Raw genomic sequence first — 24,136 nt, 5'->3', positions numbered from 1 at the left:
GTAGAGGCAATGTACCCAGTCACCGAGGAGTAGAGGAACGGGTGGAAATCAGCAACATGGAGGATGGAAAAGTGGAGTTAGTAGAGGTGGACAGCTGTTAAACAGCAGAGGGGGCCCAAGACCCACCTAAGAGAGCTCCTGTTTAATTTCAGTGCTACAAATATGTATGCAGAGGTGAAATTTTCAATGGTAGGATCCATAGGAACTAAAACGTCTAAGATTTTGTTGGACACAGGGGCTCAAGTGTCAGTGGCTACTAAGAGTTTAATGGGACGAAGGAAGTTAGAACACACCATGTTATAGCTTGCGTGGAGTGGGGGATAAGGAGGTCACGCCTTTGGGGCATTGAAAGATGACTTCTGCATAAAGAAAGTCTGATTTGATGCATGCATAGAGGTAGTACTACGGGTAAGCGAGGGCTAAGACATGATCCTAGGAGTAGATTTCTTGCACCAACATCATGCCAAAATTGACCTTGGACAACAAACTGTGGAAGTTAGTGGAATGTTATTTCCCTAGGAGAAACTGTTGTCAATGCAGAGATGTCGCGAGGGTTTTTCAACGTAATGAACAAACCAACTGAACCGCGTACATCTTTGGGGAAGTGTGGCGTCAAATCTACCTGTGGGTATGGTATGTGTTATTGAACCATTGGAGGATAATGATTTTTGGATCCATTTGGTTGTTTTGTGAAACATAGTATTGTATGTGTACAAGAGGGAAACAATGGGTGAGTAGTCCCAGTGAACGTGGATAATTTTAGCACTGGAGATGCGAATTTGAGAAAAGGAGTTTTAGTAGCGAATTTGGATGTACGAGATGACAAAGACTGGTGTTCGAGAGGTAGATGTAGTGATCAACCATTAACTGCTGTCAGAACAGCATTGCGTGACAAAAGTAAGCATTTGAAAGGAGAAAGAGAGCATATGGAAGAATAATTGTGGGAATTTAAGGATTTGTTTTTTCCACAAGGGCTGTTACCAGCAACTCCATTAGTTCAACATAAGATACCAACAGGGAAAGAAGCACCTGTTTACTGTAAACCATACAGAATACCGAGGTATTTGCAGCCAGTTGTGAAGGATTTAATTGATCAGCAGCTTGTGGATGGTTTATACAGCATAGTAATAGATGCTGGGGAGCAGGCATTGTCATTGTGCCTAAAAAATCTACGGATGGAACTAAGAAATAGAGGTTCTGTTCTGACTACTGATACCTCAATAGTAAGACAGTAACAGATGCAAACCCCATTCCAAACATATCGGAGACTTTGGATCCCTTAGGATGGTGCCGGTACTTTTCTAGGATTTGACAAGTGGTTATCATCAGTAAGAGGTGGCGCCAGAAGATCATCCAAAAACTGCTTTCTCTACATCTGGAGGCCATTACCAGTACATTAGAATGCCATTCAGTTTGAAAAACGCTCTGGCAATGTTTCACATGTTGCTAGACTGTGTGTTAAGGTGTTTGAAACCACGGCAGTGTCTTGTCTATTTGAATGACATAGTATTTTCAGGTAGTATGGAGCAGCATAGACAGCGGTAAAGGGGAGTCTTTATGAGGCTAAGAGCAGCTCATTTGATGTTGAGCCTGGAGAAGTGTCATTTTGCATTAGAAGTAGTAAAATATTTGGGTAATATTATCAGTAAGGATGAAGTGCAAACAGATCTGAGGTTGGTACAAGCTGCAAGGGATTTTCGGGAACCAATACAGTTAAGGAAGTGCAGTCATTCATTGGAATTTGCAATTTCTATTGGAAGTTCATGAAGGGTTTTGCAGATTTAGCACAGCCGTTGACGCAATTGTTATGGAAGGATGTGAAATTTGAATTGACAGAAGAGTGTCAGAAAGCGTTTGATAAACTGAAAGAAGTGTTAACATCAAGTTTGGTTCTTGTGTTTCCAGATTTTGAAAAGGAATTTACACTAGCATGTGATGCATTGAATCAAGCATTAGGGTGTGTTCTTAGTCAGAAAATTGATGGGAAAGAACATCCTGTAGCCTATGCCTTTAGGCAGTTGAATGCAGCAGAGGAATTACTCAACAACAGAGAAGGTGATTAGCGTAATCTATGGAATCACATATTTTAAATGTTATTTGTATGAGAGAAGATTTCAGGTAGTGACAGATCATGCTGCATTGAAGTGGTTGTTGAGGTTGAAGGATCTGTCCTCTAGACTCGCTAGATGGGCTGAGAGGCTTAGTGAATTTGACTACAAGGTGGTGCACAAGCCTGGGAAGCAGCACAGTAATGCGGATACACTAAGTAGGAAGGTGGCAAAAGTAGAAGTCATAGGTTATGACCTAGTGGTATGGCAAGAATTACAGGATACTGACAATAATTGCAAATTGTATCGGACACAGCTACAATTTAATATGTATGACAGTCTTCTGTGCAGGTAAACAAAGTTAGGACCAAGGGTTGAAGTGCCAGTGAAGCTGAGGGACGAGGTTTTCAAGGAAGCACATGATCACATGTTATCTGGTCATGGAGGGTGTAGAGTGATGAATAGGAGGGTGGCAGAGAGGTAGGAAAGTGGATGTTGATCAGTATGTCAAGAATTGTATACCATGTGTGCAGAGAGCAGATTTGAGTCGGAAACAGATACAGCTACAACAATTGCCATGACCCAAGCCTTGCTGGCGAGGGCGCACGGTGTGGGCCACCTTGGAGTTGTCAGCAGGCGGCGCTGAGGCAGTGCAGGATGAAGGCTACCGAGTCGGGTGCCGGCTGAGCCCTGACGTTGTCTTATCACCGCAGCCGCGCAAGGCCGACACATTAGCAGGGCGCTTGATGGGTCACTGAGGTGGCGTCCTCGGCATTGCAGGACCCAGTGACACAGACAGAGGGGAATGCGGCACTGTAGTTGGAAACAATAAATCACTTGGAAAGCTCAGACGAGTGTTAAGATGGTGCCTTCTACCTCTTCCCACTACAGTGTTTAATGAGACAGTGTTTTTGGGCAGTAATTTAGATTACTAAACAGCTAAAATGGTCACCCAGTACTAGTTGCAGGTTGCCTATGTGTTGTTGTTGTTGTTGTTGTTGTTGTGGTCTTCAGTCCTGAGACTGGTTTGATGCAGCTCTCCATGCTACTCTATCCTGTGCAAGCTTCTTCATCTCCCAGTACCTACTGCAACCTACATCCTTCTGAAACTGCTTAGTGTATTCATCTCTTGGTCTCCCCCTACAATTTTACCCTCCACACTGCCCTCCAATACTAAACTGGTGATCCCTTGATGCCTCAGAACATGTCCTACCAACCGATCCCTTCTTCTGGTCAAGTTGTGCCACAAACTCCTCTTCTCCTCAACTCTATTCAGTACTTCATCATTAGTTATGTGATATACCCATCTAATCTTCAGCATTCTTCTGTAGCACCACATTTCGAAAGCTTCTATTCTCTTCTTGTCCAAACTATTTACCGTCCATGTTTCACTTCCATACATGGCTACACTCCATACAAATACTTTCAGAAATGACTTCCTGACACTTAAATCTATACTCGATGTTAAATTTCTCTTCTTCAGTAACGATTTCCTTGCCATTGCCAGTCTACATTTTATATCCTCTCTACTTCGACCATCATCAGCTATTTTGCTCCCTAAACAGCAAAACTCCTTTACTACTTTAAGTGTCTCATTTCCTAATCTAATACCCTCAGCATCACCCGACTTAATTCGACTACATTCCATTATCTTCGTTTTGCTTTTGTTGATGTTCATCTTATATCCTCCCTTCAAGACACCATCCATTCCGTTCAACTGCTCTCCCAAGTCCTTTGCTGTCTCTGACAGAATTACAATGTCATCGGCGAACCTCAAAGTTTTTATTTCTTCTCCATGGATTTTAATACCTACTCCGAATTTTTCTTTTGTTTCCTTTACTGCTTGCTCAATATACAGATTGAATAACATCGGGGAGAGGCTACAACCCTGTCTCACTCCTTTCCCAACCACTGCTTCCCTTTTATGCCCCTTGACTCTTATAACTGCCATCTGGTTTCTGTACAAATTGTAAATAGCCTTTCGCTCCCTGTATTTTACCCCTGCCACCTTTAGAATTTGAAAGAGAGTATTCCAGTCAACATTGTCAAAAGCTTTCTCTAAGTCTACAAATGCTAGAAACGTAGGTTTGCCTTTCCTTAATCTTTCATCTAAAATAAGTCAGAAGGTCAGTATTGCCTCACGTGTTCCAGTATTTCTACGGAATCCAAACTGATCTTCCGCGAGGTCGGCTTCTACTAGTTTTTCCATTCGTCTGTAAAGAATTCGTGTTAGTATTTTGCAGCTGTGGCTTATTAATCTGATTGTTCGGTAATTCTCACATCTGTCAACACCTGCTTTCTTTGAGATTGGAATTATTATATTCTTCTTGAAGTCTGAGGGTATTTCGCCTGTTTCATACATCTTGCTCACCAGGTGGTAGAGTTTTGTCAGGACTGGCTCTCCCAAGGCCGTCAGTAGTTCCAATGGAATGTTGTCTACTCCGGGGGCCTTGTTACGACTCAGGTCTTTCTGTGCTCTGTCAAACTCTTCACGCAATATCGTATCTCCCATTTCATCTTCATCTACATCCTCTTCCATTTCCATAATATTGTCCTCAAGTGCATCGCCCTTGTATAGACCCTCTATATACTCCTTCCACCTTTCTGTTTTCTCTTTTTTGCTTAGAACTGGGTTTCCATCTGAGCTCTTGATGTTCATACAAGTGGTTCTCTTATCTCCAAAGGTCTCTTTAATTTTCCTGTAGGCAGTATCTATCTTACCCCTAGTGAGATACGCCTCTACATCCTTACATTTGTCCTCTAGCCATCCCTGCTTAGCCATTTTGCACTTGCTATCGATCTCATTTTTGAGACGTTTGTATTCCTTTTTGCCTGCTTCATTTACTGCATTTTTATATTTTCTCCTTTCATCAATTAAATTCAATATTTCTTCTGTTACCTAAGGATTTCTACTAGCCCTCGTCTTTTTATCTACTTGATCCTCTGCTGCCTTCACTACTTCATCCCTCAAAGCTACCCATTCTTCTTCTACTGTATTTCTTTCCCCCATTCCTGTCAATTGTTCCCTTATGCTCTCCCTGAAACACTGTACAACCTCTGGTTCTTCCAGTTTATCCAGGTTGGTTGGTTGGTTGGTTGGTTGGTTGGTTGGTTTGGGGAAGGAGACCAGACAGCGAGGTCATCGGTCTCATCGGATTAGGGAAGGATGGGGAAGGAAGTCGGCCGTGCCCTTTGAAAGGAACCATCCTGGCATTTGCCTGGAGCGATTTAGGGAAATCACGGAAAACCTAAATCAGGATGGCCGGACGCGGGATTGAACTGTCGTCCTCCCGAATGTGAATCCAGTGTTTAACCACTGCGCCACCTTGCTCGGTGGTTTATCCAGGTCCCATCTCCTTAAATTCCCACCTTTTTGCAGTTTCTTCAGTTTTAATCTACAGGTCATAACCAATAGATTGTGGTCAGAGTCCACATCTGCCCCTGGAAATGTCTTACAATTTAAAACCTGGTTCCTAAATCTCTGTCTTACCATTATATAATCTATCTGATACCTTTTAGTGTCTCCAGGGTTCTTCCATGTATACAACCTTCTATCATGATTCTTAAAGCAAGTGTTAGTTATGATTAAGTTGTACTCTGTGCAAAATTCTACCAGGCGGCTTCCTCTTTCATTTCTTAGCCCCAATCCATATTCACCTACTACATTTCCTGCTCTCCCTTTTCCTACACTCGAATTCCAGTCACCCATTACTATTAAATTTTCATCTCCCTTCACTATCTGAATAATTTCTTTTATTTCATCATACGTTTCTTCAATTTCTTCGTCATCTGCAGAGCTAGTTGGCATATAAACTTGTACTACTGTAGTAGGTGTGGGCTTTGTATCTATCTTGGCCACAATAATGTGTTCACTATGCTGTTTGTAGTAGCTTACCCGCATTCCTATTTTCCTATTCATTATTAAACCTACTCCTGCGTTACCCCTATTTGATTTTGTATTTATAACCCTGTAGCCACCTGACCAGAAGTCTTGTTCCTCCTGCCACCGAACTTCACTAATTCCCACTATAACTTTAACCTATCCATTTCCCTTTTTAAATTTTCTAACCTACCTGCCCGATTAAGGGATCTGACATTCCACGCTCCGATCCGTAGAACGCCAGTTTTCTTTCTTCTGATAACAACATCCTCTTGAGTAGTCCCCGCCCGGAGATCCGAATGGGGGACTATTTTACTTCCGGAATATTTTATCCAAGAGGACGGCATCATCATTTAATCATACAGTAAATCTGCATGCCCTCGGGAAAAATTACGGCTGTAGTTTCCCCTTGCTTTCAGCCGTTCGCAGTACCAGCACAGCAAGGCCGTTTTGGTTATTGTTACAAGGCCAGATCAGTCAAGCATTCAGACTGTTGCCCTTGCAACTACTGAAAAGGATGCTGCCCCTCTTCAGGAACCACACGTTTGTCTGGCCTCTCAACAGATACCCCTCCGTTGTGGTTGTACCTACGGTACGGCTATCTGTATCGCTGAGGCACGCAAGCCTCCCCACTAACGGCAAGGTCCATGGTTCATGGGGAGGGGGGGGTTGCCTATCTAACAGTTTTATTTTCATTCATTTTTGGCCACAGTTTGTGCCAAGACTTTTCGAGCATTGATGCTGGCATTTGTTCCCAAGATTCCACAATCACACAAATTACATCTTTTACATGTATTGATTTCATAGCTTTAAACAAACTACTTCCTTCTTGCGTCCTCTTTGTAATTCATCCAATCTATTTTCAACATCATCTCTTCAAGTACTCAACTATCTGATCAATTGGTTGGATTAGACATGTTAGACTGGCAGGAAGAAATTAAGCTTTTATTTCACCTTCATCAAGTTCATGGTCAGATGGATGAGATGTTGCATTGTTATGTATCAATATGGCACCTTCATGTAGTTTTTGTTTTGGGTGTTTTGTAATGGCAGAGATGAATTGGTCATAAAATCATTCCTTAAAGTGGCTGGATTCCATTCAAGATGACTTGATTATGGTAACATACAGATAGTGACACCATATTAATGTTTTTGAACAACCTTAGTTTTTCTGCATTTCTGATCACAAAGAATAGCATCTTGTGATGCCATTAGTGTTATTACAGTGAGCTACATTTGCCAAGTTTCATACCTGTTGCAGAGTAGTTTCGTGCTGCGAAAGCTGTTCTGTTGTCGTAACTGCCATCTACTTCACATCTCCTGTGCAGCAAGCTACGTAAATTTAAGTATTAACTGTGTTTTTCTTACTTGCCACTTCTTTTTCTGTGTGTGTTTGCTTTCAGGAAGCTTTAATTTTGGAGTACTAGTAATAGTGTTCCATAGATTTCGTGTTTGTTTTGAATACAGTCCAGGGACAGTTAGTGCTTATTTTCCAACAAGAAGTGTCTAGTAACCACAGTTTAGTCAGCCACCTTTAGTGAATTAGCAGTGTAGTTAAAAGTTGATTGCTTAACTCTCTACAGTAAATTGTTGATTTCTTAGGATGGATAGGATGTGTGACTGATGTGTATGGATGCAGGAGGAGCTGGCCACTGTTCGCGAACAGCTGAACGCGCTGATGGCCAAGGTCAGCTGTCTTTAGGCTGTTAGGCTGTTGCCTCGCAGTGTAGCAGCAGTGGGGAGTCTGGTGCATTGCATGGTACACCCCAGGTGTTACATGCTTCACACACAGTCCCTGCTGTCATCTTCTCAGGTACTGGGCACAGTTGGGCCACCCTCTCCCCAAGGGGAGTGGTGGGTTCAACGGCGTTCACATTGCACGAGACAGAGGGTCAATGTGGAAGCTGGCCATGTGGCATCACTCACTCTGCCGCCTGTGGGTGGACATGTGGCTGCTCCTTCAGCAAGGTCCGAGCAGGCACATGGAGGGAGGGGTTTATTAGTGATTGGGAGCTCCAATGTTAGATGGGTGATGGAGCCCCTTAGGGAAATAGTGGAGAGGTCTGAGAAGAAGGCCAGTGTTCACTGTCTGCTTGCCAGGGGGGTCTCATCCGAGATGTGGAGGAGGCCCTGCCGGTAGTTAGAGAGAGCACTGTGTGCACCCGACTGCAAATTGTTGCTCATGTTGGCACCAATGACTCCTGCCATCTGGATTCAGAGGTCATCCTCAGATCATACAGGCAGTTGGAGCTGGTGAAGGTGGAATGCCTCGCTCATGGGGTGGAATCTGAACTAACTACTTTTATGTCGTTCCCAGAACTGATCGCGGTCCTATGGTTTGGAGCTGAGTGGAAGGCTTAAACCAGATGCTCAGATGATTCTGCGGAGATCTGGGGTGCAAATATCTCGACCTCCTACTATCGGGTGGAGAAACGTTGGGCCCCTGAATAGGTAAGGCGTGCACTACATGCAGGAAGGGGCTACAAGGGTAGTGGAGTACGTGTGGAGTGCACATGTGGGTTTTTTAGGTTAGAGAATTCCCTCCCTAGGCCCGACAAAATGCCTCCTGAGATGTGACAAGGTAGCAGTAAGCAAAACACAACAGGGAATGACAATATTGATGTGGTAATAGTAAACTGCAGGAGCCTCTATAGAAAGGTCCCAGAACTGCTCATTAATAAACCGTCACAATGCCCACATAGTGCTAGGGACAAAAAGTTGCTTGAAACCAGACGTAAACAGTAATGAAACTCAGATTGGAATGTGTACTGCAGAGAGGCTGGACAGTGAAGAGGGAGGCACGTTTATAGTGATAAAAGGTGCAATAGTATCTAAGGAAATTGACGGTGATCCGAAATGTGAAATAATTTGGGTGAAGGTCACGGTTAAAGCAGGCTCAGACATGGTAATTGGATGTCTCTATAGGCCCCCTGGCTCAGCAGCTGTTGTGGCAGAACACCTGAAGGAAAATTTGGAAAACAGTTTGAGTAGATTTCCCAACCATATAATAGTTTTGGGTGGAGATTTTAATTTATCAGATGTAGACTGGGAGACAAACGTTTGTAACAGGTGGCAGGGACAAAGAATCCAGTGAAATTTTTTTAAGTGCATTGTCTGAAAACTACCTTTAGCAGTTAAACAGAGAATCGATTCCTGGCAATAACATATTAGACCTTCTGGTGACAAGCGGACCTGAACTATTTGAAACAGTTAACGCAGAACAGGGAATCAGTGATCATAAAGTGGTTACAGCATTGGTGATTTCAGCCATAAATTGAAATATTAAAAAAGGTAGGAAGATTTTTCTGTTGAGCAAAAGGACAAAAAGCAGATTTCAGAGTGCTTGACGGCTCAACACAAAAGTTTTATCTTAAGTACAATTAGTGTCGAGGATCAGCGGACAAAGTTCAAAACCATCGTACAATACGCATTAGGTGAGTATGTCCCAAGCAAGATCATAAGAGATGGAAAAGAGCCACCATGGTACAACAACAGAGTTAGAAAACTGCTACGGAAGCATAGGGAACTTCACAACAAACATAAACATAGCCAAAATCTTGCAGACAAACAAAAATTACACGAAGCAAAATGTAGTGTGAGGAGGGCTATGCGAGAGGTGTTCAATGAATTCGAAAGAAAAGTTCTATGTACTGACTTGGCAGAAAATCCTAAGAAATTTTGGTCTTATGTCAAAGCTGTAAGTGGATCAAAACAAAATGTCCAGACACACTGTGACCAAAATGGTACCGAAACAGAGGATGATAGACTAAAGGCCGAAATACTAAATGCCTTTTTCCAAAGCTGTTTCACAGAGGAAGACTGCACTGTAGTTCCTTCTCTAGATTGTCGCACAGATGACAAAATGGTAGATATCAAAGTAGATGGCAGAGGGATAGAGAAACCACATGAAAATCGCTCAAAAGAGGAAAGGCCGCTGGACCTGACGGGATGCCAGTTCGATTTTACACAGAGTACGCAAAGGAACTTGACCCCCTTCTTGCAGCGGTGTACTGTAGGTCTCTAGAAGAGCGTAGCATTCCAAAGGATTGGAAAAGAGCACAGGTCATCCCTGTATCCAGGAAGAGACGTCAAACGGATGTGCAGAGCTATAGATCTATATCTCTAACGTCAATCAGTTGTAGAATTTTGGAAAACTTATTATGTTCAAGTGTAAGGGCTTTTCTGCAGAATAGAAATCTACTCTGTAGGAATCAGCATGGGTTTCGAAAAAGACGATCGCGTGAAACCCTACTAGCGCTATTCGTCCACGAGACTCGGGAGTCCATAGACATGGGTTCCCAGGTAGATGCCCATGTTTGACTTCCGCAAGGTGTTTGATACAGTTCCCCACAGCCTTTTTATGAACAAAGAGCATATAGACTATCAGACCAATTGTGTGATTGGATTGAAGAGTTCCTAGATAACAGAACGCAGCATGTCATTCTCAATGGAGAGAAGTCTTCCAAAGTAAGAGTGATTTCAGGTGTGCCGCAGGGGAGTGTCGTAGGACCATTACTATTCACAATATATATAAATGACCTTGTGGATAACATCGGAAGTTCACTGAGGCTATTTGCAGATGATACTGTAGTATATTGAGAGGTTGTAACAATGGAAAATTGCACTGAAATCCAGGAGGATCTGCAGCGAATTGACACATGGTGCAGGGAATGGCAAACGAATCTCGATGTAGACAAGTGTAATATGCTGCGAATACATAGAAAGATAGATCCCTTATCATTTAGCTACAATATAGCAGGTCAGCAACTGGAAGCAGTTAATTCCATAAATTATCTGGGAGTAGGCATTAGGAGTGACTTAAAATGGAATGACAATGTAAAATTAATAGTCGGTAAAGCAGATGCCAGACAGATTCATTGGAAGAATTCTAAGGAAATGCAGTCCGAAAACAAAGGAAGTAGGTTACAGTACACTTGTTCGCCCACTGCTTGAATACTACTCACTGGTGTTGGATCCATACCAAATAGGGTTGATAGAGGAGACAGAGAGGATTCAATGGAGAGCAATGCATTTCTTTACAGTATCATTTAGTAATCACAAAAGAATTACAGAGATGATAGATAAACTCCAGTGGAAGACTCTGCAAGAGAGACATTCAGTAGCTTGGTACGGGCTTTTGTTGAAGTTTTGAGAACATACCTTCACCAAGGAGTCAAGCAGTATATTGCTCCCTCCTACATATATCTCAAAGAGAGACCATGAGGATAATATCAGACAGATTAGAGCCCACATGGAGGCATACCGACAATCTTTCTTTCCATGAACAGTATGAGACTGGAAGAGAAGGGAGAACCAATAGAGATACTCAAGGTACCCTCCGCCACACACCATGAGGTGGCTTGCAGATTACGGATGTTGATGTAGATGCAGATTGAAGCATAGTCACAAACCACTGTCTAAAATTTCAATTTCTAAGCGTTTGAGTTTCCCTGCTACATGTTTATGTTTAGCTGATGCCGTAATTGAGTTTTTTACACTTCAGTGTGAAACACGAACACTGTCACTAATTTATAAAACAAATGCATGCACATTAACTATTACTGATTGAGCTAGTCACAAGTTATTTCATACTAAAACAGATTGAACTACAGCACCTCTAAAAGGTTAACTCCATGCTGATCCATATTGCAGATGAGTCATTTCGAAGTCCAGACTAACACCAGAAATGATGTGTAGCAATCTATTCTTTTCATAATACTGTCATTATTCCATCCTGGATTTTGTTTTGTTTGATTTTGTATCACAAAATTTATTGCTATAAGCTTGTAAGTATCACAGTTGTGATTTATTGTACATTTCTACCTCCCCCTGTTACCTCTTGTAAATGCTACATTATTTATTTAAAAACTAAAATCATGTAACTTACCAAACAAAAGCATTGGCATGTTGATAGACACACAAACAAACACAAACACACACACACAAAATTCAAGCTTTCGCACCAATGGTTGATTCATCAGGAAAGAGGGAACGAGAGGGAAAGACGAAAGGATTTGGGTTTTAAGGGAGAGGGTAAGGAGTCATTCCAATCCCGGGAGCGGACAGACTTACCTTAGGGGGGAAAAAAGGGACGGGTATACTCTCACGCGCACACACACACATATCCATCCACACATATACAGACACAAGCAGACATATTTAAACACAAAGAGTTTGGGCAGAGATGTCAGTCGAGGTGGAAGTGCAGAGGCAAAGATGTTGTTGAATGACAGGTGAGGTATGAGTGGCGGCAACTTGAAATTAGCAGAGATTGAGGCCTGGCGGGTAACGGGAAGAGAGGATATATTGAAGAGAAAGTTCCCATCTCCGGAGTTCGGATAGGTTGGTGTTGGTGGGAAGTATCCAGATAACCCGGACGGTGTAACACTGTGCCAAGATGTGCTGGCCGTGCACCAAGGCATGTTTAGCCACAGGGTGATCCTCATTACCAACAAACACTGTCTGTCTGTGTCCATTCATGCGGACAGTTTGTTGCTGGTCATTCCCACATAGAATGCATCACAGTGTAGGCAAGTCAGTTGGTAAATCACGTGGGTGCTTTCACACGTGGCTTTACCTTTGATCGTGTACACCTTCTGGGTTACAGGACTGGAGTAGGTGGTGGTGGGAGGGTGCATGGGACAGGTTTTACACTGGGGGCGATTACAAGGATAGGAGTCAGAGGGTTGGGAAGGTGGTTTGGGGATTTCATAGGGATGAACTAACAGGTTATGAAGGTTAGGTGGACGGCGGAAAGACACTCTTGGTGGAGTGGGGAGGATTTCATGAAGGATGGATCTCATTTCAGGGCAGGATTTGAGGAAGTCATATCCCTGCTGGAGAGCCACATTCAGAGTCTGGTCCAGTCCCAGAAAGTATCCTGTCACAAGTGGGGCACTTTTGTGGTTCTTCTGTGGGAGGTTCTGGGTTTGAGGGGATGAGGAAGTGGCTCTGGTTATTTGCTTCTGTACCAGGTCGGGAGGGTAGTTACGGGATGCAAAAGCTGTTGTCAGGTTGTTGGTGTAATGGTTCAGGGATTCCGGACTGGAGCAGATTCGTTTGCCATGAAGACCTAGGCTGTAGGGAAGGGACCGTTTGATGTGGAATGGGTGGCAGCTGTCATAATGGAGGTACTGTTGCTTGTTGGTGGGTTTGATGTGGACGGACGTGTGAAGCTGGCCATTGGACAGATGGAGGTCAACGTCAAGGAAAGTGGCGTGGGATTTGGAGTAGGACCAGGTGAATCTGATGGAACCAAAGGAGTTGAGGTTGGAGAGGAAATTCTGGAGTTCGTCTTCACTGTGAGTCCAGATTATGAAGATGTCATCAATAAATCTGTACCAAACTTTCGGTTGGCAGGCCTGGGTAACCAAGAAGGCTTCCTCTAGGTGACCCATGAATAGGTTGGCGTACGAGGGGGCCATCCTGGTACCCATGGCTGTTCCTTTTAATTGTTGGTATGTCTGGCCTTCAAAAGTGAAGAAGTTGTGGGTCAGGATGAAGCTGGCTAAGGTAATGAGGAAAGAGGTTTTAGGTAGGGTGGCAGGTGATCGGCGTGAAAGGAAATGCTCCATCGCAGCGAGGCCCTGGACATGCGGAATATTTGTGTATAAGGAAGTGGCATCAATGGTTTGAAGGCCTCTCCTTCCCTCTTTCCTGATGAGGCAACAGTTTGTTGCGAAAGCTTGAATTTTGTGTGTATGTTTGTGTTTGTTTGTATGTCTATCGACCTGCCAGCGCTTTCGTTCGGTAAGTCACATCATCTTTGTTTTTAGATATATTTTTCCCACGTGGAATGTTTCCCTCTTTTATATTAATATCATTAATTTGAACCCAACAAATTATTTTATTATGTAGATTCAAATTCCAGTTGGTCATATGGCAAATCGCAGTCTCCACTGTAAATCTGGATGACAATAAGTAGAATATTGTCAACAGTCTTCTGTCATTGAAGGTGTAGTTGTCGAAGAATACTGCAGTCCTAACATACAAATACTGAACTACCAGTATGACAAACAATAGCTGTTTAACATAAACGAAAAAGTTATGGACAGTGGAGAGAGTGTACAACAAGTAGCAGTCCACAGACCTTACAATTTCACTGACCCTCAAACTACGCAGCACAATCTACATTGGCTTGGTCTGCTGTTGTGAAAAGGCATCTGTGCTCTGCACTAACACCAGACATGTTATGCGAATTGACAGAGCAAGTAGTCTGAGACTATTTTGTACAATAATTCCATTGTGAAAGACACCATTCTCACATCAGTGTATGTTCTTCGAATGGTTCAAATGGCTCTAAGCACTATGGGACTTAACATCTGAGGTCATCAGTCTCCTAGACTTGGAGATACTTAAGCCTAACTAACCTAAGGACATCACACACATCCATGCCCAAGGCAGGATTTGTACCTGCGACCGTAGCAGCAGCAGTGCGGTTCCGGACTGAAGCGCCTAGAACCACTCTGCCACTGCAGCCGGCAGTGTATGTTGTAAAGTAAGTTCTATTTCATTGTTTTAAATAAAAACATCTGGAAAAAGGTGCTTTGTGTAGAATAAAAATCTGCCTTCGAAATGGCATAAATATTAGGTTTAATTTTTTGGAATGTATTTTGCCACGTGAACTTTTATTACTGGGATTCAGCTAAGTCCACCAAGAAATTTCCAGGAATTGCAATTTTACATCTGGAATACTGCATTAACTGATGTATTATGCTAATAACAGCATACACTTTTCATACAGAAATATTGGGGCTACAGACAAACACTGGGTTCCTGGAAAGATTAGATTACATTTCAAGATTTTGATACTCTAGAATTCTAATGACAATAATTTACACCATTTTCAGAGAAGATAAAATGTTCCTTATAAAGAAGGAATTGAGAGTTTTCAAGTAAGCTACGTCATCCTAAAACAAATAATTATTAGTGTGCTGAAATTTTCAAGTGCACGTGGTTTAGACAAATCACAAATTTTAAACATTTCTTTTCAGGAACTGTTACTGTAAAACTTATCAGCTGCATGTAAATTATACAATCAGTAATAAGACTTAGAAAAAATCTGACTTTGAAAAGAACTTTGAGATTTCATTTATATATGGTATATGTATTTAACATGGAAAGGAGACCCAAAAAGAAGAAGAAATATTTTTTATATTAGGGCTGATATGGCAAGTGGAGCTACACCACCCGGCTAGTTTCACAGTAAGTGGCAGCTGTCTTAACTTCATGGATCAAAAGCGTTTTCTGATCCAGTGATCTTCCTTAGAAGTAGTCAGTGGGGGTTGAGTAAGGTGAACAGGGTGGACATTCGAACATTTTGAACTCTAAAATCACCACCACCACCACCACCACCACCACCACCACCACCACCACCACAGTAGTAGGTGCACTGATTTCATGAATGCTCCTTGCCATATGTCTTTTTCATCCCTTTGGTTCGAAAGACTTTTGTAGCATTTGCTTATTATTGTTTCATACTTTGGAAGGAGATTAAGGTTAAAAAACCATTTTGAAACCAAAGAGACAAAGGCCACAACAATTTCCATTTGATTAAACTGACTTCACCATTTTTTCTTAGGCCCCAGCTTCCTGAGACTAATCTGTCTGCTGGGTTGCTCTGGATAGAAATTGGAGGATTCATGTCACATTCATCATAACCAGAAAACAAAATGCATAGAATTTTTTGCAAATATAGTGAGGACTTCATTGTTCATTAGGTTTTAGTATACATTCAGCAAGTGTCACACCTTTCTTGCACAAAGCTTTCTCATAGTTAATTGTGCATATAAAATGTCCCCAGTTTCGTTTGATATCTATGGTGACATCTATTTCATAGATCTTTTATTTCTGATTGTCCAATTCTATTATGCACACTTCATTTATGGTCATATTGTTATTTTTAGACAGTTGTATTACCACTATATTACAGTATCAAGCTATTTCTAATAAGATAGGCTGCAACAAGGAAATGAATCTCTTACCGTTCCAAGAATGCTTTCCACAGAAAAATGTACTTTCCCTCACAATTTCCTTCAGTGTACAAATGTGTCAAAAGCTGGAAAGCATTTAACTTCTCCTCATTATTTTCACTGCAAAGACATAATTCCAAACTACTTATTACTGGTGCAATACTATTTGGAATTAGCTTGTGCAGCTTCTTAATGAGATTGAAGACATCAATATTAACTACAAAATCATTTTCTGGAATTGGGCCAGCATGTAGTCGTAAATGCACAACCTGCAACAGAAATTCAGAAATGAAAGAATTCAAAGGAATTTTGTGCTGCTGTTGATAATAGTTCTTCCAATATTCCTCACAACAGCACCCTGGTTAGATTAGCATTTCAGAGAGCAGATGTTCAAAGATGAACATATGAACAGTGCAATTAAAAACTCAAATGAAAATGAGGAAAATCACACAAAAATAATGATGATGATACCATAAAGGGGTGGTGAAGGGAGTTTTATGTTAGTTGAGTTTATTTCCAGAAGGTTGTGGTATGTTCAGTATCTTAGAAATATGTTACATTTGTTTGGATGAACATTCACATCTATTAGTACTAACACAACATGAACTGGAAAGCAATAAAACTATCACAAATCACAGGGTTATGCATGAGCAATTAGTTACTGCAGGTAACCACACAAAGGGTGAATGATGGCAGTATTTGTTAATGAACATGTTCCATTTAAAAGACTCATATTTTTGACACCATACGAAAGAAGGAAAAACTGAAAAAGCTGGTGTTGTGAAACAGATAAATACTCAACTACATTAGCTAAATAAAGCTTATGGGTTGCACCATCCATCAATTGCTACTGGAAACAGTCTATGTTATGTGTACTATGTCAGAATGTTGTAAGCATATTGCATTATACACCTAAAGCACAAATTATTCTGAGGGATAAAGTTTGAATAACTGTGACAATGCTAACCATGCTTTTGATATATTTCTTGACACTTTCAATAATATTTAAAATAAATGTAGCCCTCAAGTAATTATAAGGGTGAAAACTGATCACACACTACGCAAACAGAAAAAAATTACACCGGTATACTGAAAGCACTGAGTAACTTTTTACCACACACACCATACTAAAACCTGGTGATCCTTTTTCAAATTGGACACAGTGCAGCATAAAAACTATATAAGATGGAAATACAAGCAGCAAAGATGAGAGAGAAATATCTTCGTTGAAGAGTCCAACAAGAAATGAAAAGCAGCCTAGAAGGGAAATGCAGAACTGCACGAATGATGCTAACTCATCTGATGTGTTAAACTCCTTATATATTATGCAAATCATGGAAAACCTGCTACCTCAGAAAGAGAGAAAAATATTTTTTGAGATACCCTAGATTACATAACTGGTCTGACATATCTTACGTAAGTTAGTTTACTTGGTTATAGATTGAAGATCCTCAGTGGCACATGCAGAGCTGAAGTCCCATAATCTGAAATCGCTTCTGTTGGTAGTCAGAGTTCAATGACAAATGCAACACATTTTGTGGCAAAGCAAGCTGGGATCTTTTTACTTCCTCTCATTTTGCCATGTGGCTCCTTAAATTCATTTTATTTTCAATTTTGCCTAATTACCATTAACATGCACAAGTATAATTCACATACCAATGGAGAGGAAGGCTTGGCCCTGATGCTTAAGAAATATAGCTTAGTTTTGTGTATGTAATCAATTTCATAATTTATTTTGACTATTCCTAGTTAGTATCTTTTGCTATAGGGTGAATTCAGTAATTTTTTGTCACTTAAATTCTATTGCTGGATTATAAACAAATTAAATTCTGAACTAATTATAAACATTTGGAGGAAGAACTACTAGGATTCTTAAAGCATTTATTTGGATCCATTAGAAAACATTAGCAAAGCCAGTCCTCCATTAAGTCAAAAATAATTACCAGGTTTGCCAAAGTATTGTTTGTATAACTATATCTGTTAATTTCATTATTTGAACAAATAATTTGGTCTAAACTTTGTGACAGAAGGAACTGTTAAAAAGGAAGAATTTTTTGATGTGTTCAGTTAATTGAATGAGGTATGTTTTGATTGTAATTTCTGTAACTAATATCAAACAATGTATAGTTTCAGTGCCTATTACTGTGATGATATATAAAGGCCCAATTTTTGGTGCCAAGACAGTCAGTCCATGTCTGATTTTCAGATGGGAAGTCTGAATCAGTTAGAGTAACAACAATGACAGTGTCTGTTCAATTTATTTGAGAAATAGTGTCACACATACCTTATTATTCTGCAAGAGCTGTGAAGTGCGTGTGGTTAGGTATTTACTGCTCATAGATGTTGAACAGCAAACTATCGTAGTAGTATGCTGATGTTTGGCTGGAAACTATTAGTGAGCCTTAACCTTTACCAACAGTGAGTTGGCCATGTAACTAATATTGGGGAGATGTGAACAGTGAATGTAAAGAACTGTTGAATGCAACGGTGCAACTGTCTGCTACATCATTTACTGTAGTCCGTGTTCAACTTGAGTGTGATGCGAGAGGTACTATTAACTGTGGAATTGGCAGGACAGCTTTTGGAGTGCAACTTCTTGGTGATTCAAAATCTCAGCATTGATGTAATATTTGGGACTAATTTCTTGTGCAAAAAGCAAGTAGGGGGTTCAGCATTCTGTGTTGGATTCAATTATGTGGCAATAATACTTACCTCAGCTGTCTCATCTTTCTTGTTTCCTGAGGCAGTCAAACTCTTCTCCTATCCTATCTGTAGTTTATAAGTGAATCAGAAACATTCTATCTTCGATTTTGATGTATTTTGTACAGCAGGATACTTTAGTATATGATTATTTTAGAAAAGGTTTCTCCAATGTTATCCATATATATTTTGTTGCATTAGTGATAAGTAATGGAATCATAAGAGGATGGAAGAAAAGGCAACAAAACAGCAGTAGTATTTGGTAAAGAACTATGAGATACAGTGTTTATTCTGGTTTTATGAAATATGATGAAAGTAAATTGATGCCATGGTTAAAAAATTTCTGTCAAAGAGGTAAGGTAATCAGAAAATGAAAGGTGTTAGCACATGTGGAGCAGAAGATGCAGATTACCTGAAAACTATAATATATTAAAGTAATCAGCTCATGTGTGAAATTAGTGTTTAAAAACTACATTACTAGATCAGCAAGTTCCGAACATCATAGTTACTAGCTTGCCTCACATGTATGACCTGCAAGACAATTACTTCGTAAATCTGGAGCTTGGAAAAGTAAACAGACAGTTCTACAAAATATGCAAGTCCCATCAAAATGTAACATTTTTCAATCTTCCTGATGAAAGAGATTTGTTTATGAAACATGGACTACATTATAATAATGCTGACAAGTCACACATTGGCAAAATGCTAGCAAAATTAATACAAAAATATGACACTGCAAGACAACCAATTTCCATGCAACCAGTTTCAACCAAGGAAATGGAAAAACAGGAGAACAATTTCAAAATCACACAAATACTTACAGCCACAGCACCAGCTTAAACAGGAACATCACATCCAGGACATGAGATGGTGCCAGAACCAGCCTCAGAAGATACAGCAGAGATAAAAATTATTGTCAAGAAAACTGTACCTACTCATCATCCAGATGCTCTCACACAGGGAAACTGATGAAAGGGGCCAATTCTTTCCGAATTTGGCCCAATACAATGAATCCAGAACAAGCAGTCAACACTCATGTGGATGATCCATTACTTTATAGTCAAATTGGTTTTAAAGACCCTCGACCTAATAATATATGCAGTAGTAATTTCATTATGCACTTTAACATCAGAGGTCTGTCTGAAGGAATGATCAGGAAGCTTTATGATATAGAAATTTTGCTAGAAAATGTGAAACAATCTGTGAAAGTAATGTGTCTTAATGAAAATTGGCTAAAATCTGAAAATATCAGTCTCCCGAATAAACGTACAGGCTATGAACTGGCTACAAACTTTTGTGGGACCAATGGGTATTGAGGCTCTTGCATATTAGTTCATTCCTTGGTAGACTATGATATCAGACAGTATTTTAGCCATCTGAATGAAGAAGGTACATTTGAAAGTTGTTGTATAGAACTTAAAGAGTATAACATATTAATTATCAGCATATATTGCACACCTAGGTACCATATAAGCTCTGTATTTTTAGATATGTTTGAAACATTGCTACATAGAGTAAAAAGGGAAAAACTGTACAAGAAAGTTGTTATATATGCTGACTTCAACAAAGATGTAAGGACTGATGACAAATTTTCTTCACACTTAAAGAACCTGGTAGCCACAAATGGGCTAAATCTCAATTTTGATCGGTATACAAGAATTACAGCAACCTCTGCAACATGTATTGACAATACTGTAAGTCTATCTAAAAACAAAGGTGCTGTAACTTACCAAATGAAAGTGTTTGTATGTTGATAGAGACAATAAACACACAAATACACACACAAATTTCAAGCTTTCGCAACCCAAGGTTGCTTCATCAGGAAAGAGGGAACGAGAGGGAAGGAGAGGGAAAGACGAAAGGAAACCCACATCCTTTCGTCTTTCCCTCTCCTTTCCTCTTTCCTGATGAAGCAACCTTGGGTTGTGAAAGCTTGAAATTTGTGCGTGTATTTGTGTGTTTATTGTCTCTATCAACATACCAACGCTTTTGTTTGGTAAGTTACAACATCTTTGTTTTTAGATATATTTTTCCCACGTGGAATGTTTCCCTTTATTGTATTCAATATCGTAAGTAGTTATAATTATTATGTAAAGAAAAGTTTCTTCTAGATTTAGGAGTATCAGACCATAAAGCATTATTTGTATCACTAGCGAAGAAAAATTCAGTCTGCACAACAAAAAGATGTAGGAATTTCAGTCAAGAATATGTGGAAGTATTTTGTAAAAAACTAAGCCAAACCAAATGGACAGGCAACAAACACACTTCTACAAGTGACAATTACAATAACTTTTTAACAGAATTCTTGGGTATATTATTCATTGAATGCTTCACTTTTTTAACAGCAAGGACCAGGTCCCATAAAAGTAGATCATGGGTAACAAAAGGAATTAGAGTGTCTAGTGCTACTAAGAGGAAACTGCATATGCAGGCAAAAGTAAATCGAAGCCCTGAATTTCTTAAGTATGCAAGTAAAAAAAAAAAAAAAAAAAAAAAAAAAAAAAAAAAAAAAAAAAAAAAAAAAAAAAAAAACCTTTGACAAACTAGTTAAACTAGCAAAACGTACTGTGAATAATAACTTCATTTCAAATGCAAAAAACAAATCAAAAGCTGTTTGGTCTGTTATAAGAAATGAAGTTGGCAGTGGGATAGAGAGAAAGCACCCTTCTAAAATAGTGATAAATGGTAGAGCTGTTGCAGAACCCAGTGCAATTCGTTTAATCATTCAATGACTTTTTCATAAACTGTAACAAATTTGGTGACTGTTCACCACTAAAAACAAAGCCCAATATGACAGACAGTAATTGCCCATGTTTTAAGTTTTCTCGTGTTTCCATCTCAGATGTCAACAAAATTATAATAATAATAAAATTTTTAACAGAACAAAGACTAGCTGATCGGATCTGTGAAATAATCAAAAATAACAAGATGCCCCAGTCAGAATTACAAAACATCAAACAACAAGTAAAACAAATACTGGAACAAAATAATGTGCAGTAAGAAGAAGAAGAAGAAGAAGAAGAAGAAGAAGAAGAAAATACAGTAATGGACTCAAACATCCCAGAGCAAACAAACAAAGAACAACATGTATCAATTAAACAATCAGAGGAAAACGAAATCTTAAGACAGCCACCAGGACAAGCACAAATAGAACATGAAGTGACACACATGTTAGATATAGAAGAAAAATTTCAGCTGACATATATAGAATACAAAGACACAAATACAGACATTAGACCATTCTTGCATAGACCACCAAATAACCCACAAGTCGAAACAACAACAACAGTCAACACAATCATACACAACAAAATAAATGAAAATACAACTATGGAAGAGTTACAACTACTGGTTTATGTAGGAGCACTCACTACACTAAATATACACACTAGGCAGAGATCAGAACCAACCAACACACAGAAGAAACCCACAAAACCGGCACGGCAACACAGGCTACAGGTTAGAATCGAAAAACTGAGAAAAGACGTCGGACAGCTAACACAATTTATAAGAAATGAAATATCAGACAAAAAATGAAAAAGGTTAGGTAAAATCTCACAAGAAGCGATAGAGCAATTAGATGAAAAGAAGCAGAAATTACAAGCATTGGCCAAACGACTTAGAAGATACAAAAAAAGTGAAAACAGAAGGAAACAAAACCAAACATTCAACACAAACCAAAAGAAATTTTACCAGACAATAGATAACACACACATTAAAATAGACAATCCACCAAACATAACAGACATGGAACACTTCTGGAGCAACATATGGTCAAACCCAGTACAACATAACAGACATGCACAGTGGATACAAGCAGAAACAGACACATACAAGATGATACCACAAATGCCTGAAGTGATAATTTTGCAACATGAAGTCACCCGAGCAATTAATTCTACTCACAATTGGAAAGCCTCTGGAAAAGATAAAATAGCAAATTTCTGGCTAAAGAAGTTCACCTCAACACATTCACATCTAACTAAATTATTTAACAGTTACATTGCAGACCCATACACAGTTCCTGATACACTTACACAAGGAATAACTTCTCTGAAACCTAAAGATCAAGCACACACAGCAAACCCAGCTAAATATCGCCTCATAACATGCCTACCAACAATATACAAAATATTAACTTCAGTCATTAAACAGAAATTAATGACACATACAACACAGAACAAAATTATAAATGAAAAACAAAAAGGCTGTGGCAAAGGAGCACGAGGATGTAAAGAGCAACTGATAATAGATGCAGACATGACACATAAAGCTAAAACTAAACAAAGGTTGCTACACTACGCATACAATGATTACCAAAATGCTTTTGATAGTGTACCCCACTCATGGTTACTACAGATATTGGAAATATACAAAGTAGATCCTAAATTGATACAGTTCCTAAACACAGTAATGAAAAATTGGAAACCACACTTAATATCCAAACAAATTCAAATAATATCACATCACAGCCAATACAGATTAAGCATGGAATATACCAAGGCGGCTCATTAAGTCCTTTCTGGTTCTGTCTTGCTCTGAACCCACTATCCAACATGCTAAATAACACAAATTATGGATACAATATTACTGGAACATACCAACAAAAAATCACACATTTGCTATACATGGATGATCTAAAACTACTGGCAGCAACAAATCAATAACTCAACCAATTACTAAAGATAACAAGTATTCAGCAATGATATAAATATGGCTTTTGGAACAGACAAATGTAAGAAAAATAGCATAGTCAAGGTAAAAAACACTAAACAAGAAGATTACATATTGGATAACCACAGCAACTGAATAGAAACGATGGAAAAAAAAAACAGATGCCTATAAATATCTAGGATACAGACAAAAAATAGGAATAGATAAAACAAATATTAAAGAACTAAAAGAAAAATAGACAAAGACTAACAAAAATACTGAAAACAGAATTGACAGCAAGAAACAAGACAAAAGCTATAAATACTTATGCTATACCAATATTGACCTAATCATTTGGAGTAGTGAAATGGAGTGACACAGACCTAGAAGCACTCAATACACTTACACGATCACAATGGCACAAATATAGAATACATCACATACATTCAGCAACAGAAAGATTCACATTAAGCAGAAAGGAAGGAGGAAGGGGATTTATCGACAAAAAAAACCTACATTATGGACAGGTAGAAAAGTTAAGAAAATTCTTTCTAGAACGAGCAGAAACTAGCAAAATACACAAAGCAATCACTCATATAAATACATCGGCTACACCATTGCAATTTCATAACCACTTCTACAACCCTTTAGATCACATAACATCAACAGATACAAAGAAAGTAAATTTGAAAAAGAACACACTACATGGCAAGCACCCATATCATCTAACACAGCCACACATCGATCAAGACGCATCCAACACATGGCTAAGAAAAGGCAATATATACAGTGAGACGGAAGGATTCATGATTGCAATACAGGATCAAACAATAAACACCAGATATTACAGCAAGCATATTATTATAGATCCCAATACCACAACA

At 39.5% G+C, this 24,136-nt stretch overlaps 1 protein-coding gene across 1 annotated transcript in view; it reads right to left on the bottom strand.

Annotated features, from left to right (window-relative positions):
* The window catches only part of LOC126259931 (uncharacterized), a 132,374-nt gene that overhangs the window by 80,835 nt on the left and 27,403 nt on the right, over positions 1-24,136 (bottom strand). Inside the window, exon 4 of the mRNA XM_049957023.1 lies at positions 15,912-16,168. Coding sequence (XP_049812980.1) covers positions 15,912-16,168 — 257 coding nt within the window. The remainder of the gene's footprint in view (positions 1-15,911; positions 16,169-24,136) is intronic.

Source organism: Schistocerca nitens, chromosome 5 (assembly GCF_023898315.1).
Source record: "Schistocerca nitens isolate TAMUIC-IGC-003100 chromosome 5, iqSchNite1.1, whole genome shotgun sequence".
In the NCBI taxonomy this organism is placed as follows: Eukaryota; Metazoa; Arthropoda; class Insecta; order Orthoptera; family Acrididae; genus Schistocerca; species Schistocerca nitens.
This window is presented reverse-complemented; position numbering and strand designations above follow the sequence as displayed.